This window comes from Triturus cristatus, chromosome 3_2 (assembly GCF_964204655.1).
Source record: "Triturus cristatus chromosome 3_2, aTriCri1.1, whole genome shotgun sequence".
Taxonomy (NCBI): domain Eukaryota; kingdom Metazoa; phylum Chordata; class Amphibia; order Caudata; family Salamandridae; genus Triturus; species Triturus cristatus.
In genome coordinates this window covers 1168990105-1169007682 of record NC_140584.1, presented here as the reverse complement: position 1 = coordinate 1169007682, position 17578 = coordinate 1168990105, and the positions used below count along the sequence as shown (strand labels likewise).

The 17578-nt window shown below is 43.5% G+C and overlaps 1 protein-coding gene across 3 annotated transcripts in view; it reads left to right on the top strand.

Annotated features, from left to right (window-relative positions):
- Window positions 1–17578, top strand: part of LOC146859368 (sterol 26-hydroxylase, mitochondrial-like) — a 142864-nt gene that overhangs the window by 89609 nt on the left and 35677 nt on the right. For all 3 annotated transcript variants that reach the window (XR_014980096.1, XR_014980095.1, XM_085650052.1), the window contains exon 5: window positions 13152–13315. Coding sequence is in view for 1 of the 3 variants with exons in the window: in XM_085650052.1 (XP_085506178.1) it covers window positions 13152–13315 (164 nt within the window). In the remaining 2 variants the exon portion in view is untranslated. The remainder of the gene's footprint in view (window positions 1–13151; window positions 13316–17578) is intronic.

Genomic DNA, 17578 nt, shown 5'->3' with positions numbered 1-17578 from the left:
AAGAACTACTTGTACAGTATGAGTGCCTAATAAAAACAGCATAAATTCAGCAAAAAATTCAAACCGAGAACTCATTAAAACAGTTCAATCCATGTCTAAATGGAGTAATCAGAGCTCTTAAATCCAGATAAATCATTTTGTAACAAGCTGGCAAAGTTTTTTCAGTCGAAAGTTAATTCCATCTTCCAATAAACATACTAAATACAGATGACGTCTTAACCTATGCTAAGGAACTGGATGCACAGGACGCCTCCAGCTCCTTAACTAATCCACTACTTGGTGTAGCTTTGTCTTAGCTGTATTTTCCTATGCCCATGATAGTGGTATCTATTTCATCGGACGTAAACAAAGAAGCAAGAAATTTCTGTAACTCTATGTCCCAAGTTGCACTATGGATGCAAAACAATTGTCTGAAACTGAACTCTGATAAAACCGAGGTGATGCTTTTTGGTAAAGAGACCACCTTCTGGAATGACTCATGGTGGCCGTCGAGCCTCGGCACGTAACCTGTTCCTGTCCAGAAAGTAAGACATCTAGGAGTTATTTTTGACTCAAATTTATCCTTTTCTGACGAAACCAATTCAGTCACCTCTTCAGGCTTTTTGTGATGAAGGTCCTGAAAAAATTCTTTACGTTTTTTACCCTTGACCTGCAAAAAACAGTGATAACAGCACTTATTTTCTCAAAGCTGGATTATTGTAATGCTCTGTATTTGGGTGTTCATAAATGTGTGATAAAGAAATTGCGGGAATACAAAAATGTAGCAGTGACATTGCTACTCAAAATTCCTACGTTTAACTCCGTAGCTTAATCATTGCAGGATTTTCATTGTCTTCCTGTGAAAAAAGGATTGTTTTCAAGGCTATGTGTATAGTCTATAAGGCCCTACAGGAAACTGGCAATAAGTACTTTCAGGATCGGTTCTCCTGGTATAGGCCAAGCAGAATCTCCGATCCAGCTCCTCACGATCTGTCGTCATTCCCAGATCAAATAAAGCAAGAAGGGGAGGCAGGGCGTTTACCATAGGGGCAGGAAAAGGTTGGAACTCATTACCTCTTATGCTGCGTTGTCAGCCTTCTCTGATGCAATTTCGGAAGCAGCTGAAGACTTGGCTATTTACAGAAGCTGTTGATTAATTTCGCTGTTATAATCTATTCCTTTTCAGCATCTGACTGGTTCTGATGTTCAGCCTATAGCGCTAAGACACCTTAGTGTAATCACACGCTTTACAAAATCTTTTCAAATCAAATCCACTTTATTTCGGTTGATAAAAACAATAAGAGATACAGCCACACAAGTCATAATTGAATAGATTCTGACTTAAAAGAAACATTTAAATGGCGAATGGAGCAATTTGAAGATAAAAAAATAGCCGTGAATGGCACAATAACAACAACGTGCAAAAGAGCGTAAATGATACAATTCTTAAAAGGGCCATAATTTTGATGTCTCCAGCAATACAAGGCGGGGCACTAGAACCACATAACTCAAGTGCTAGTGCATTTGCATATATTGTATGGGACAGTCGGCAAGTTTACAACCCGAACATAGGGCGGCAATTTCTTAAAGCCCCTTTTTACCTTAAAATTTCCTCTCTGGTGAACGAGAGCCTTCCTACTAAATGACCTATGTCAAGAAACATCGGAGGTCTATCTTGAATGTTAGTGATGGAGTACAGATCACTGAAATGTTTATGCCACTCCATAGCTGGGATGTTATTGGCCAAAGGGGGCGATCTTTCAAAATTGCCCTTAGACAAAAGTGACCAAAACATCCTGCTATCTGGGTGCAGGATGACCATCCCAAGTTCTTCCCATCTCCTTTCATCCCATTCTCTCTTGGCTTTGGTTTGTGCCTGTTTGTAGTGCCTCCTGATTTTGCGTATTATGGGGGTGTCCCTGTTTCTGATGGCTACAGACAGTCTCCCTCTCAATACCCTGCACTCCTTGGTAAACCACAGATATGTTTCTAATGATCTCCCCTGTTTAGGTCTGTTCTTATGGGTGTGAACATAAAAGGATCTAGCTAAGTGTTCAAATAAGTCTGTGTGTAAAGCGCTGCAGCTGGTCTGTGTAGTCAAATCATCGGTCGCTGGTGACAGGCTCTCCAAATGCTTTTCTAGGTTATTTTTAATTAATTTGATCTTTTGTTCGTCTGCCATGATTGCGGGCCATTTGAGCTGGTGTTTACCATTTGTAGGGATTACCTCCTTGGTGCTCAATGAGGTAGAAGTGACCCTCCCCTTTTCACCCCATGGATGTTCAACAGTCTGGCTAAGGGGATTATGGTTACTATCACAGGACTGGATGATGACCATGTCCTGTACTAGAGGCCATAGGGTAAGATCCACAAGTAAGTAATCTATCCTACTTGACCCATTGGTCCACTGAAGGTCACCTCCCCCTCCTGATATAACATTCAGTTTCAAAGCTGCTTGCGACCACTTTTTTTTAGGGGGAGCTCTAGAGGCGGTAACAATCACACTTTGTCCTCCTCATTCACCTCATAGGAGTCAACCCAGTCTAGTGGCTCGTATGTAATATTAAAGTCTCCGCCAACTATTAGGGGGTGGCTGTCGTACCTAGCCTCCAATTACTTGTCCAGGGCATAGAGAGTTGGGGAGCTACCTCCTCTAGAACTTCTGGCAAAGGCATTATAAATGTCAATGTATTTGCCCTTGCCACTATTTAGCCTAATCCCAAGGATGTCTGAGCTATTGCTGACCAGCTCCCTGATGACACAGTTTATTGAGAGATTAATTAGGATGAGCAACCCACCTGACGGCCGGCCATGTTTAGATGGAATTGCCGGTCTATGAAAGGTCATGAACCCAGGGATGAAAGTGGGGGTCAGGCCCCATGTTTCCTGCAATAAGCAGATCTCATCTTGGTTGATAAACTCGAGCCAGTAAGGGCAATCGGGCTTCCCCCTTAAGCCCGCCACATTCCACAACACTATTTTCAACGTCCTGCTGTTTGTCATCAGGAAGAGAGCTTGGGGAGGCAGTAAGGCAGTTAGATCAGTCGGCTTTATTGGAGGGTAGCTAAGTGTATCTAAACCACTAGCCTGCACATGATCTCTCATCAATGGGAATACGGCTATAGCTGAGACAGGCTGTGAGTTGGGTGTCAAAGTCAAATCAAGCTTTATTCGGTACATACATAATGTCCATAAAAGCATACTATATTAAAAAAAAAGAATACATTTATGTACAAATATATCAATAATCATTTTATAGTTAAAAAAAGAACATAGTTCTTATCCAATTATACATTGCATGAGAGAACTTCTATCAAATACAATCTAATTTGTTTCATTATTCATTTTTTCCAAGTATACAAGTTCATTCCTTTGTTTAGTGGCCGATATAATATAACAAGTGACTGCATTGCAAATTAATACAGTCTCCAATTTTCGAATATAATTAAAAGCAGCTTTAAAGGAATACAGGCAATTTTCTCAAAAAATAGGACGGAAAAAGTTTTTTCTAATTTCCTTATAAAAATTACAAGAAAATCAAAAGTGAAGGGTACTCTGAGTAGACCTACCATCACACGGACATTTAGGGAGATTGGCGCACCACTTACCCCTCTTAGGGAAAGCAAAAAGGTAGTGGAGCATATTTATCCGTAATCTGGTTAGGTAGAATCTATGCTGGACATTAGTTATAAAAATAAGATATGGCTGTATACCCATAGCAATTGGCCCTTCAAGATAAAACAATACAGTGGTCATAGTACCCGAGACCACATCTCTCGACAACGTCCTAACGTTGAGGAGACTCTTTTTTTTAATTCCAATTTACTAAGATTCTGTATGTCTTCGGGTTGCTTCCAGTTCAGGGCCAGGTTGCATTCTTCTAAAAGACCACTGATATAGCTTAGCCACTGTATTTTCTTACAGTGGTCTTGGGACACACAATCTAATATTATATCCCCCGTAAAGTGCGTTTCTTCCCTAGTCCAGATACGGTGCCACAGGTTTAAAGTGGCCATACTAATCAAATTGTGTATATATGGCGAGCCAGTTTCCCTATTTAAAATGATAGAAGACGTGGAGGTCGGTACGGCTAACACTCTTCTTAAAAAGTTATTTTCCAGGGTTTGTAACGGTGATACATCTGCCAAGCCCCAAAGGGCCCCCCCGTAACAACTCCCGATAATGCACTTTGCCCCATATAACTTCAGAATCTCCCGTACTGTTTTTTTACCAATTTTTTGGGAGAATCTAAAGATGGCCTCCACTGATTTCACAAATTTCAAATTACATAGATTTATGTGTGTATTCCACGTGCCCTTACTATTAAAAAGAATCCCCAGATATGAAAAAGAGAATGTTCTCTCTATTAGTATGCCATTAATATAATGTGATTTGGTCTTGATGTTCTTTTTCCCACATGACATAACTAAAGTTTTACTCTAATACATGTTTAAATGTTTTTCCGTCATAAAATTACTAAAATTATCCATCAGTGTTTGTAGGCCGTTTGCTGCCCTTGAAATTAGGACAGCGTCATCGGCATACAATAATAATGGTGTGACCCGCATACCGACCTTAGGAACATCTACCCTTAGGTTTTGTAAAAATTAGTCAACATAATTTATATAAAGTGAGAATAAAAGAGGCGCAAGAGTGCAGCCCTGTCTTATCCCGAGTGTAGTACTAAAGTGCTTTGTGCATTCCCCATTTTTCCCATAGCGTATCTTCGCAGTCAGACATGCGTAAATTTGAGATAAAAAAAACTTATTATATCCTGTGGGGCGCCCATCCCTTCCAACGTCTGCCATAGCTTTGCATGATTTACCAAGTCAAAAGCACTTGACAAATCTACAAAGCAAAGGTGAAGGGAGCCTTCCCTTGCAAGAGTATATTTTCCTATTATTAGTTCAAGGTCCAGGCACTGTTCAATTGTTCCGATGCCCCGTATAAAACCATACTGGGCTACAGATGAGATGTTTTTTTCTTCTGCCCACTGCTCCAGCCTGGCCAGCATCATTCTGCCCATTACCTTAGATGTAGAGTCGAGCAGAGATATTGGGCGATGACAACTAGCACTACTCCTATCGCCCTTTTTAAAAATGAGGGCTATCAGGCTCTCAGCCCAGGTTGCAGGTATCACCCCATTGATTGTTGCATAAAAAAATGTGTGCAGGATGGGCCCCCAAAAATCCATATTAAACTTAAAAACATCAATGGGGACCCCATCTGGGCCTGCGCTTTACCACTAGCACTATTCATGAGGGCTGTTCTGATCTCCTCTTGGCTTATACTTTCTACTTTAATGTTATTTAAAATAATAGTGGTATTATTTTCTCTATTTATAGTACACTGATGCTTCTCGTTAAAAATTGCTTCAAAATGGCTTAACCGCTCTTCTGGAGTCACCACTGTATTAACTTTGGCAGATTGGGCCTCCATGAAGAGTGGTCGATTCAAGGTTTTCCAAAAGAGTGTCAAGCCTTTAGCCTCGGCGGCTTTAATTAAGTTCTCACAATCATTATCCCTAATCTCCATTTTTCTTTGGATAAGAGCTTGTTTATATAGTTTCCGCAGGGAACTAATAACCTCCCTATTACGGGGGGTAATTTTTAGAGCTAACTTTAAGTCCCTGTTTAATCTGGCGCATTGCTTATCAAACCATCTTGGGGAAGAAGGCATATTTGTCTTAGGCTTCCTTTTCAAATTACATGAAATTGCAACAGATATGTTTTGGAAGGCCATAACTATGTCCATGCTACTCGAAGATTTATCTAGGCAGGTTATAATGTGATCATTATTTTTTTGTACAATCCTGTTTGAAAACGCATTTGGATCAACTCTCACCCATTTAATAGAGATCCCATTTTCACCCTGCGTTTTTACATCGGCAGCGTGAATGCATGGTTCGAGTTTTTTAAAAAGGGGAGGTTTTAGAGTTAATAACAAAGGGTGATGATCAGTTATTAGGTTAGGGCATACACCATAATTAAGTATGAGGGGCCTAAGATTAGTTGAAGTAATAAAATGGTCAATACATGATGTTGACCTGACTCCCTCAAAATTGTGGGTAATACCCCTACCCTCGTGGTCAGTCTCCTGTGCAACCTTCTCCGTAATTTCCAAGTTATACTTAGACATTACAAGGTTTATACTTTCCCCATAATTATTATGTGGAAAATGTGAGGAGTTACCACCTAGGTTCCTCCTCATAACCATATTGAATCCCAGGTATAAGATTACATGGTTCGATATTAAAGTCTCCCGCCCAGATTCAAAGACAATCCGGCCCTGCACTCTTCATGAACTCAGTCAACTCCTCGTCTAAGGATGTAATAACCTCATGTCTTGAAGCATTAAAAATATTATTACAAAAGTTAATCACTATAATCTCCTGTATTCCCTTAGCTGAACAAAGTAAAAACTGGAAATGCTGTGCTTTAATATATGATTTTTTTAGTATCAGCCTAGAGGATAATGATATAAGTGTTGCCAGGCCTCCGCTAGCCCTACCTGCCTTTGAGAGAATCGCATTTGTTGAGATTGTTTTAAACCCATTGATACATTTTTTTTATCAATAAGCCATGTTTCTTGTATTCAAACCACGTCACACTGTTGTATACTTTTAAGCCAAGTAGTGTCACGCAGTTTACTCCTTACCCCAGCTACATTCCATGTCATAATATGTAAAAATTCCTGATGTGGATGGCTGGAAAGATTTAAATCGGCCATCATGGTGGACGAAGTTATTATGTGTCTAGAGCTTTGTGTCTACATTTATAAGGAGATTTCATTTTCACTGATATTATTAATGATGTTAACATTGCCTTTATAGGCTTGGGCCTGATCCGTACAGACTGTTTCTTTCAGTGGAGCTACTTTAGTACTTACAACACATTCATTCTCCACCATTATTTTTTGACATACTATATTTGAACTCAGTTGGGTGTCATAGTCTCAGTCCCTTGGAAGGGGCCCTCTTGGTGACTGTATGCTATAGGGGAAGTGAAGAAACAATCTATACTGCAGATGTGCATGGGTTCCCTGGCAGATACTGGATGTAGTCAATCGTTCTGGTACAAAGTTGAAATTGGAGCGTCCCTATGGGGCTGTGGGGTAACTTTAGCTAATTCGGTCGTAGTAGGGATGTTTAGCTTCAGCCGGATGTTTGTAACGGGTGGTGGATGAGTTCTAGCTTCCAGGGCAACTAAGGTATGCACCAAGTATTGACTGGTTAGAATAAGATCTATTGCATCAACAGAGCTGTGTTTTAGGATGCATCTTTTTGCCTGCACATTGTCATCCCTTATTATAGATCTGCATCCCCTGGTGTGCCTCAACTAATGTAAAGCTTTGTTATTTTCAAGACTTCGTCGTTCTCATATTTATAGCTATTATTGTCGACCTTGGGAAAATTGGTCATATAGATAGTTGTGGGCAAGGGAGCAGTATGTATGGGATGAAGTGGCTGGGAGGGTGAAGGTACCCTATTACAGCCTGTGTTCGATCTCTGCGATACCTGCTCTGTCAGCACCCCATGCCCCGCCGGGTCCCGTGGTGCACCCCTATGTTTACACCCTTCTTCTTCCTGATACGTGCCATGAACAGTTGTTAAGGTACCAGAAGCCCTATCATTGCAACCAAATGGGCCAAACTGAGGGGCTGAATTAGAGTTCAAAGCATTATGTCCGGTTTGCATGCAAAGGGAAGTGATAGGGCCCATCCTTGAGTGTGTGTGAATATTTAGGGTGAGCACTGGTGGGGGGGGACTGGGATATGCTACATTCTTCTAGTTAATGGTACAGTTTTGACACTAAGACAGGCAAAGTCTCAATAGAACCTTTGAGAGCTACTATTTCCCTCTGAAAATCTAAATTAGAGGCTAAGAATTCATTAGCAGCCGTCCTTTCGCCCTGGGAAGGGTTCATGTTTAACTCCTTGTCTATTATACTTGTACGATCCGGGTGACTATTTACATCGTTTGTGGCCGATTGCTCTGCAAGAGGTGCAAAGCGATTACTCAGGGGGAGGTCGGCTAACATAGCACAATCGGGGATGCCGGCTTCACTCGAAGGGCACAGAAGGCTACAAGGGGGCTTTTTTACCACTTCCAGGATTGGCGTTGGATGTACTTTGCTAGCCACTTTCTTAAATAAACTTGGTATGTTCCCATACCCTGTGTTGGACCCAGCAGAGGTATGTGGGTGAGAAGCCCTTTGAGCGGGGGCGGGGGTGTCAATGGACGAAACAGGTGTCGTAAGCAATCCCTCACAATCTGCAATGATGTTCCCAATGCGATCTAGCACGTTCGCCCCATGCACCCCTTCGTTCCCAGTTTCGAGACCTGGGACCGTTTCTTGGATCTCTTCTTTGTGGTACCTCCCGGCAGCCTTAGCTACTTTCCTTTTCCACATGCCAAGCAGACAATGAGTCAATACAGCAGGGGACGGTAAGAGGAATTAGGCGATACAAGTATGGGGCAGTCAAAAGCTAAAAGAACAAGCATTTGCAATGCAATAGGTCTCGCATTTGCAAGAGTTTAAGCTATTGGCATTGTAACTGAGAATACCTTTTATTTATCTGTTGTTATAATTAACAAATAAATGAAAGCCATTGTCATTTACAATGCCAATAGCTCATCTCCTGTAAATGCAAGACCTATTTCCTTTGAAAGAAGCGGCCGCTATTTCCCCGGGCTGCTTGAAAAGTGAAGTGCACATGGCACTGCATGTTGCAGGAAAGCATGTTTATGCCTGCAGCAGGACAAACGCATCAAAGAAACTATTTCTTACAGACTAAATAAGATATATTGTGTAACAGAAGTAAAAGGGCCAGTCCTCAGTGTGCTACGTGGAGGAGGGGGGTGGACTGGTGCGCAACGCAGGAGCGCACAATGTATTCGGCACGGGGCTGCCCTAAGAAGTTTCGCAGAGTGTGGGGGAAGTGGCTGGCGGGTATAATATAGGGGTGTCAATGCGGGTGGGCGAGTGAAGTGGTTGGGGAGGGGGCGGGAGGTTGTGCTGATGAAGGTCATTGACTGTATCCAATATCTTTTGATGCCAGTTTGCTTGGACGGTTGTCCATATATTTTTGTATGTTTAGTTGCAAAAATAAAAAAATTTGCTTATAAAAAAAAAGGGCCAGTCCTCATGGGAGGTTACGAATGAAGACAAGGCTGTATTAAGGAGGGACTAACAAGCCTATTAAGAATCAGAAGGCAGTATTTACAAACGACAATTACATAATTCAATGAAAAATATGGGCGGAGAGTAGGCGGAGCTTCAAGTACATATTTTTACGGCATGTGTGTGGGGTATCCAGTAATATTCACAACCGAATTTAATACATGATCAAATGTCTTTAAAGTTAAAAGAATACATTTCTGTAACATGTAGGCGCATTTCACAGCTTTCCGAACTCGTGCATTGTGCAGTTCAACTTGCCCAAAATCACACAGTGCAGAAGCAGAGACGCCGTGATTAAGCTCGGATTGTGGAGGAGATGAGGGAAGGGGAAGTGAGGGAAGGGAGAAAGCAAAGGTGAGGCAGGGAATAGGGAGAGAGCGAGCGAGGGAAGGGGTGAAGGTTGGCGAGCTGTGACACAAACAAATACATGATCAAATGTCTTTAAAGTTAAAAGAATGCATTTCTGTAACATATAGGCGCATTTCAGAGCTTTCCGAACTCGTGCATTGTGCAGTTCAACTTGCCCAAACTCACACAGTGCACAAGCAGAGACGCTGTGATTAAGCTCGGATTGTGGAGGAGATGAGGGAAGGGGAAGTGAGGGAAGGGAGAAAGCAAAGGGGAGGCGGGGAATAGGGAGAGAGCGAGCGAGGGAAGGGGTGAAGGTTGGCGAGCTGTGACACAAACAAATACATGATCAAATGTCTTTAAAGTTAAAAGAATGCATTTCTGTAACATGTAGGCGCATTTCAGAGCTTTCCGAACTGGCGCATTTGAAGGTGCGGTAATTTGTGATGTGCACAAAAGCGGCTTCGTGAAAAAGAATTTGGCCAAAATCACACAGTGCGGAAGCTGAGACGCCGTCATTAAGCTCGGATTTAATACATAATCAAATGTCTTTAAAGTTAAAAGAATGCATTTCTGTAACGTGTAGGCGCATTTCAGAGCTTTCCGAACTCGTGCATTGTGTAGTTCAACTTGCCCAAAATCACACAGTGCAGAAGCAGAGACGCCGTGATTAAGCTCGGATTGTGGAGGAGATGAGGGAAGGGGAAGTAAGGGAAGGGAGAAAGCAAAGGGGAGGCGGGGAATAGGGAGAGAGCGAGCGAGGGAAGGGGTGAAGGTTGGCGAGCTGTGACACAAACAAATACATGATCAAATGTCTTTAAAGTTAAAAGAATGCATTTCTGTAACATGTAGGCGCATTTCACAGCTTGCCGAACTGGCACATTTGAAGGTGCGGTCATTTGTGATGTGCACAAAAGCGGCTTCGTGAAAAAGAATTTGGGCAAAATCACACAGTGCAGAAGCTGAGATGCCGTGATTAACTTGCCCAATCTCTCGGCATGCTGTGGCGGGGGCGGGGGAGCGCATTCCAGGCGGGGGAGCGGACCCTTTGAAGTATGATGCCGAGGGCGCCAGTGGGCTGAAGTGCTCCCAAAAGGGGATTGCATGGCGGCATGATGCACGTGATTGTGCACGTGCTCGCCATGCAATCCCCTTTTGGGAGCACTTTGAAATGTCCCTCTTACTAGAGTCTCGCATAGCGATTGCGTAAACGCAATAGCTAGGCGAGACCTAAAAAACAATAGTACCTTAGGAATGAGACAGCCCAGGTCCTCGAACTGGAGGTATTAGGGGGGTGGCCCAGCCCAGCCTCTTCTGGGCGCTGACGGGCGCAGGACAGACCCGCACTTGGCCCGGGCTGATTTAAGGCACCTCCTGGCGCAATGCGGTGACTTATTTCGCTACTGGCCACGAAGAATGCTGGAGCTGGTGGTGCCCCCCGGTCTCTGGTTCAACAGGGATGAATGCAGCAGACAGCAGGAAGCGGGTCCCGCGCTGCAGGATCCCGCGGCTGGTTTTAAGGCGCCTCCTGGTGCAATGCGGTGACTCAAGCGGCTCCTGGCCACAAAGAATCCTGGAGCTGGTGGTGCGTCCCGGTCTCTGGTCCAGCAGGCATGAAGGCAGCAGGGGGCAGGGCATTTTCCATAGGGACAAGAAAATGTTGGAACTCATTACCGCTTATGCTGCGTTGTCAGCCTTCTCTGATGCAATTTAGGAAGCAGCTGAAGACTTGGCTATTTACCAAAGCTGTTGATTCATTTCGCTGTTGTAATCTATTGAGTTTCAGCACCTGACTGGTTCTGATGCTCTGCCTATAGCGCTAAGACACTTTAGGGTTATCACGCGCTTTACAAAATCTTTTCATTCATTAATTCCTTCATGCTGTAGTGTTCATGTGGGTTGTTAGCTGTAATCTGAGGTTTGTTTCTATAGAAGTAACATAGAGAGGTATCTGAGCACCTATAGGGCTGGGTTCTCGGACTGACTTGCCCACAAGCTTTGCAAATCAGTTGTCGCTTATAGCAAGAACTGTAGGGGACATGGTGGGAGTGAAAGGTGGACGTGGATAGGGAGAGTCCTAGAGTGGGTACAGTCACCCCAGAAAGTGCCTTCCATTGACTGTTTTCGCCTGAATAAATGCTCCTGCCTCAGTATCCAACCCCAGGCTGGGCGGATGCAGCAGGGGACTGTGGATGATTATGGACAGATAAATGGGTGAGCGACTGGTTGCGTGGATGATGGAAGAACGTGTGATCGAACAGCAGTGGCAGGAATGTAGGCTAGCCTTCTGCCATCAACAGGACTGAGGCCATCCATGCACTCACTTATTGTCTTGCTCACTCATTCATACATGAGCCCCTTCATCCATTTTCCATTCACCATCGCTCACATTATTAACCCTACTAACTTGACCCTCACATTCAGTCATTCTCACATCTGCATAGCGCAACACACAAACTCGCCCATCAGTTACCCAGTACCCACTCTAATAATAATCCAGATCTTTTGGCTTTACCAAAGCTTGTCACTTTTCCTCTCTACATTGCTGTAATTGTAACAAGGTCCAACACATGTTGAGATGTGTCACTCGTTGTTTCCCGTCATACGTCCTGCTGTGCCACTATGTAAAAAGGCAAAATAAATGACCTTTCACACACTAGATCATGTTCTCACCTCGAACCAACCTCTCCTGGTCTGGGAGGGCCAGCATACCGTAGAAGGTCATCACTCGTCAATGCGAAGGATCGTTCCTGGAACCAGGACCTCCCTTTAGAGAAGTTCCAGAGAGACAGTTTGGAGGTGTTAAGGACAGATTAGCTCTCTCTCTCTCACTCACTCACTCACTCACTCACTCACTCACTCACTCACTCACTCACTCACTCACTCACTCACTCACTCACTCACTCACTCACTCACTCACTCACACACTCACTCACACACTCTCATACTCACTCACTCTCACACTCTCACACTCTCACACTCTCACACTCTCACACTCTCACACTCTCACACTCTCACACTCTCACACTCTCACACTCTCACACTCTCACACTCTCACACTCTCACACTCTCTCTCCCCCCTTAGGATGGACTTCTGGGTCTATGGACCTATGATCATGGTACTGCGTTCAGCCGGTCTGATGCATTTGTGTAGAACAGATTCCATGGGCTCATCACCTTTAATCTTGGGACTCATTCGCTAAGGGCTTGGGTCTCTTCCAATGCACATAGAATCCCCAGTTCACTTGTAGCGATCCAGTGCTTGCCTGTATGATTCATGAGAAACTAATTATATGTTGTGTCGATCTGAGGAGCTGTAATTGTTTTGTGACACGAAGTCCTTAAAATCATGAGTGTTATATCTTTTAAGCCACCATGATACTATTGTTCTTTGGCAAATAGAGCCCATGATATGCAGGAGGTTTCTGAACTCCTGAATATTTATTAGGGACTGGCATCATTAAGTGAACTGCACAGCACCGGCCCCCAGGCAGTTGTAAGGGCAACTAGCCAATGTGGGGGTTGTTCATTGTGTAGCAAGTGAGCAAACCTTTTATGTTGGTTATCATGCAGCACAGGCATGTTTATTTAGTCAACCAATCCTATAGTGTCCTAATGACAGCATAATTGATTCATCCTCAGCCAAGAAACTGATCAATAAAAAGATGGAGGAGATCCAGTCGCGGCTGGAGAGTGGGAAGGAAGTGGAGGGGAACTACCTCACGCACCTGCTCACGGACTCAAAGATGACCATCCATGAAGCATACGGCATCATTGAGGAGCTGCTACAGGCCGGCATTGATACGGTAGGTGGAGCTTGCTCCTGGTCACAAAAACAGGATATGGACATAGAAGTCAGACTGAAAGGCCTACCCTCCTACACAGACTAGCGGTTAGAATGGAAAATATCTTGTAATTCTGCTTAATTCTATCAAATGCTAAATGGTAGGGTATATTTCAGCTAATGGAATGCTTTAAACATTTTTCAGGTGCAATTACTAAATAAATTCAATTTATTTTTAAAGTGTGCTTCACCGAACAACATTTTGTCCAGATAGTGATAATACCCAAAGCTCAGGACCTGTGAACATGGAAGCCCTTTTTCTGGAGAAAAAAAACACAAAATGCATCACTGTAAGTTATGAATGTTGGGGTGTTGTTACAACCCACAAGTAACATATCGCAAAGCCATGTGAACTGCAAGGCAGAGTGGCGGCAGAAGGGTGCGCCCCTTTCACTGTAAATTTCATTGAAATGCATCCACGGTTTCAAATCGCAAAGCATTAAGTGATTTCCATCAATCATTGTACCGTGGAAGCTGTCCATGAGAGATAGCTTGAATCTGTGAGTGACAGCTGCCAGCATCAGGAGCTGTGTAAAGCAGCCCCATGCACCGCCGTCTGCTGCTCCCGCTATCCATATCCCAATCTACCAGATTTTGTGGCTGAAGGACACAGGTCGCAATACTGGCACTTGGAGAAAGGGATCTCAGCTAGGGTTTGCTCCCCCTTCCAGGCATCCATCGCTGCATTGGCAGAGGTTCTCTCAAGTTCACTAAATGAATGAATCCTGTCTCATCGCTGTGGCTTCTTGCTAAGGAACCATTTGTTCCAGATTGATGCCTGATATGAACTATTCCGATGTTGCACTCTCCTGCTTCCTTTGCACTATGCACACCCTTGCCCCACCATGTCTCTTCCATTCCTGCTCAGCTCATACTACTACCACTTGCTGACACCACCTGCCCTGCCCTGCAGTTCCATATTCCTGGAGAGTGGGCATTTTTTGGTCTCTGTATTTTTCGCATGCCATATCTGCTTCTGTCTATTGGTCTACTCCAGTGCTCTTCCCCGAGTCTCTCCCATCCCCGCTGCCTGACTGGAACTACACTGCCCTATGTTTCTTACACCGTGTCTCGCCTTGCACCATTTATGTTTACTAGATGTCCTGATGAGGAAAGTGTGAATTATAGGGTTGTAGCCACACCTATAAAGTACACTTGCCTCATCCAGTTTCTTTCTCTCTGCACTGGTGGGTTTCACACTCCGCATCACGGTGTACGCGATTATATACCATACTAGTCGTACTCTCTGCCTCCCTGACGCAAGCTGCACCAGGGTTGTGATTGAGGCTTTGGAGTGACCAATGAGGAGCTTCAGCCACAACATCAGAAAAGAATTGGACACCTGAATATCCCACTGATGGAAACACACACGCATTAAATACATCTGGCAGAATGATTACCCAATGATCAGGGTTATTGGCGGTCTTTCAATTGTGTTCCAGGAGCACTGCTGGAGCCAAGTCATGAAGCAATCGCCTTTATAGCTCCAGCTGTGCACATAGGCCCCATATCTAAACTATAATTGCTTCTCTCTTCTTGAGCAATTGCACAACCTTTTTACTTGGTAGTCATGGGAATAAACATTAAAGCCTGGTATTAGAATTGATTGATCAATTTGTTTCATATACAAATCTAGGGTCACACATGCCAACAAAATTTAATTATCAACCTTAAGATGTGTGGGGTTGTTAATAATCAAATCTAGGACGGAGACAAGTCCTAGGAGAATAATGATAGTTTATTGGTTTAATCCAAACCAGTTGTGTAAAGTGGCACAAAATGTCCGGCTGAACCGAGTGAAAGGGGAAGCAACAGATGGGTGCGGGCTGAGGATATCCCTGATGAGGGAGGCCATTCCCCTGCATTGATATGTGTTTGTCTGTTTTTACCTCCACTCTAGTCTGCCTTTCCTTTTGCATCCCTCTATGCTTGTTATCTCTTTCTCTAATCTGTTTTCCCTTTGGATACCATAAATAAAAAAATCTTTGTCTCTCTTCTCTCTTGTAAACTACATGATATTATTTCCTCGTGCCTATTTGCAATCCAGTTGTAGATGACCTAGTGTTCTGTTCACTCCAACTCTAATAAAGGTGAGTTTATTTCTCAACTCAAACCTCTTGTGGTCTATATTTTGCTCACATCCCATCCCCTCTTCCTTGCCCCGTGTTTTTCCTCTTTCCAAGACTACGACTGGTATTGATTCTTCACTTCCATTCGGTTGCAAACTCTTAAATTATTCATACACACTGGGAATCATTCTAGGCAGAGTGTGTTCTAAAATAATTTACCTCGTCTGTGTCTTTAAAGAAAGCACCCAATCCTCTGCTTATAAGGCTTGGATGTGCCTGAAAGCAAACAGTCCAACCGCAAATGCCAGGCCACATCCTTTCTGAATGGGGGACGAAAGCACCCCAAGCTTTGTTTCAGGTTTCTTGGGGCCTCGCCATTGAGATGTTGGTGTATCGAATTGTCGTCAGGACAATATCATCTGACCTAAATCTCATGTCCTCATTATAGTTTGCAATTCATCACCGTATTGGGGTTAGTAATTGAAAATCTACACCCAATGGGATGATATTTTTGTAAATTATTTTTAGGGTTCAACTTATGTCAGGCAATATTTTTGTAAAGGATATTCTGAGATACAACCAAATCAATCAGACATTTATAGAGCACAGCAAATAACCCGTGAGGGTCTTGAGGTGCTGAACACCATGAGATAGCGCTTTAGTCCGTATTACATAGTTACCTTTGGGCTTACATTTGGGAATGGCGACCGCACTGAGGGTTGTCTTAAATTGATAGCAATTGAGCGATGTATGGAAATGACGGACCTAATGTTACCCACTGGCATTTACTTTCGATGAAGTACATTCCATTTTTATTTTGTGTGGACTTCTATTTTTAGCTCATCTGTGCCAAGCATGTGCGAACCGGCGTTGGTGCTGCCCAAAAGGGCGTAACTTGACTCGCACTGCTAGGTGATGCCCCCTTTGATCAAAACACAGTTGGCTTTAAATAGGTTTCAACATTTAGGGTCCTCCACGGTGGAGGGAATGGAGGGCAAGTCAGGTTGAATTTCTGTTTATTTGGCGGTCCACAACTGACTTGCATATGGCTGTTCCCGGTCTGAAATGGTACAGTGAGCAAGAAAACAATGGACTGACTGAGGCCCAGAATATTTATGAATTTTTGATATTCATTCAATTGTCCCAGACATTATTATATATATTGCTCATTGGATTACCCCAAGTTAGAAGGTCCAGATGTGGGTCCCAGCGTGTTCTTTGCCATAGGATGCAAGCTATGCGTCACTGAGTCCAAACAAGTGAAATATTTCTGGAGTTCATGCCCTTTCCTGGAGTCTGGGTTGGACTGTTTCTGGTTGGGCCCAGAATGGGTCCCTGGCGATAGAAAACGTGGCTAGGAGTGCTCACCAGTGGTTGGTTCTTTCAGACACTCCATGCATTGCTTGGTTTTTCTCATTCACTGCTCCTGTCTAATCTGCTCTTTTGTTTCTTACCTCAAGTTTTGGTCACTTTGATTACCCATCCTACTTTCTTGTGGCCTCCCAACCTTAGCATTCTATCATCCTCATCCTTTTGTTTCGTAATTTGCTTAGTTTTGAACTCTCTTATGCTAGCACCAATTGCAAGGCTTTTCTTTTCATATCCTCTGAACTCTGAGTGTATATAAGTGTGCTTCTGGTTTTTTGCCTTGTAAGAATTTAGACTCCATCTCCCAGTCGTGTTGGTCACTTCATGTTCTCCACGTTCTAAATCCTTTTTCTGTTCTTTTAACTTTCTCACAAGAATAATCACTGTTTCAATATGTGCTACACTCACAGCTTCTTTTCTGCACCCTTCTAAAGGATCCCCTTCTGCCCCCATGTCTTGATATTTTCCAGGCATTTTGATGAAATACGTTTAATTCTTTTCATTAACTATACCGTTTGAATAATCCATGCACTGCGTTTGACGAAAACGCTATAGCCACTAAATTCTTGCCCTTACAACTGTCTTGCTGACTCCACATCCCTGGTGTGTGAATCCTCCAAGGAGCTTAATTTCTGCGCTAGCGATCTCAGCACGTTTGAGTTGAAATGCCGCCTCCTATCCCTGGCGTCAAATGTTTTAGTGGAGACTCCCGCATTCCCTAAAACGTTGAACCCATGCACGTCATTTGGTACTCACTCATTTCCCATAGCACTTGCGTCTTGCATTTT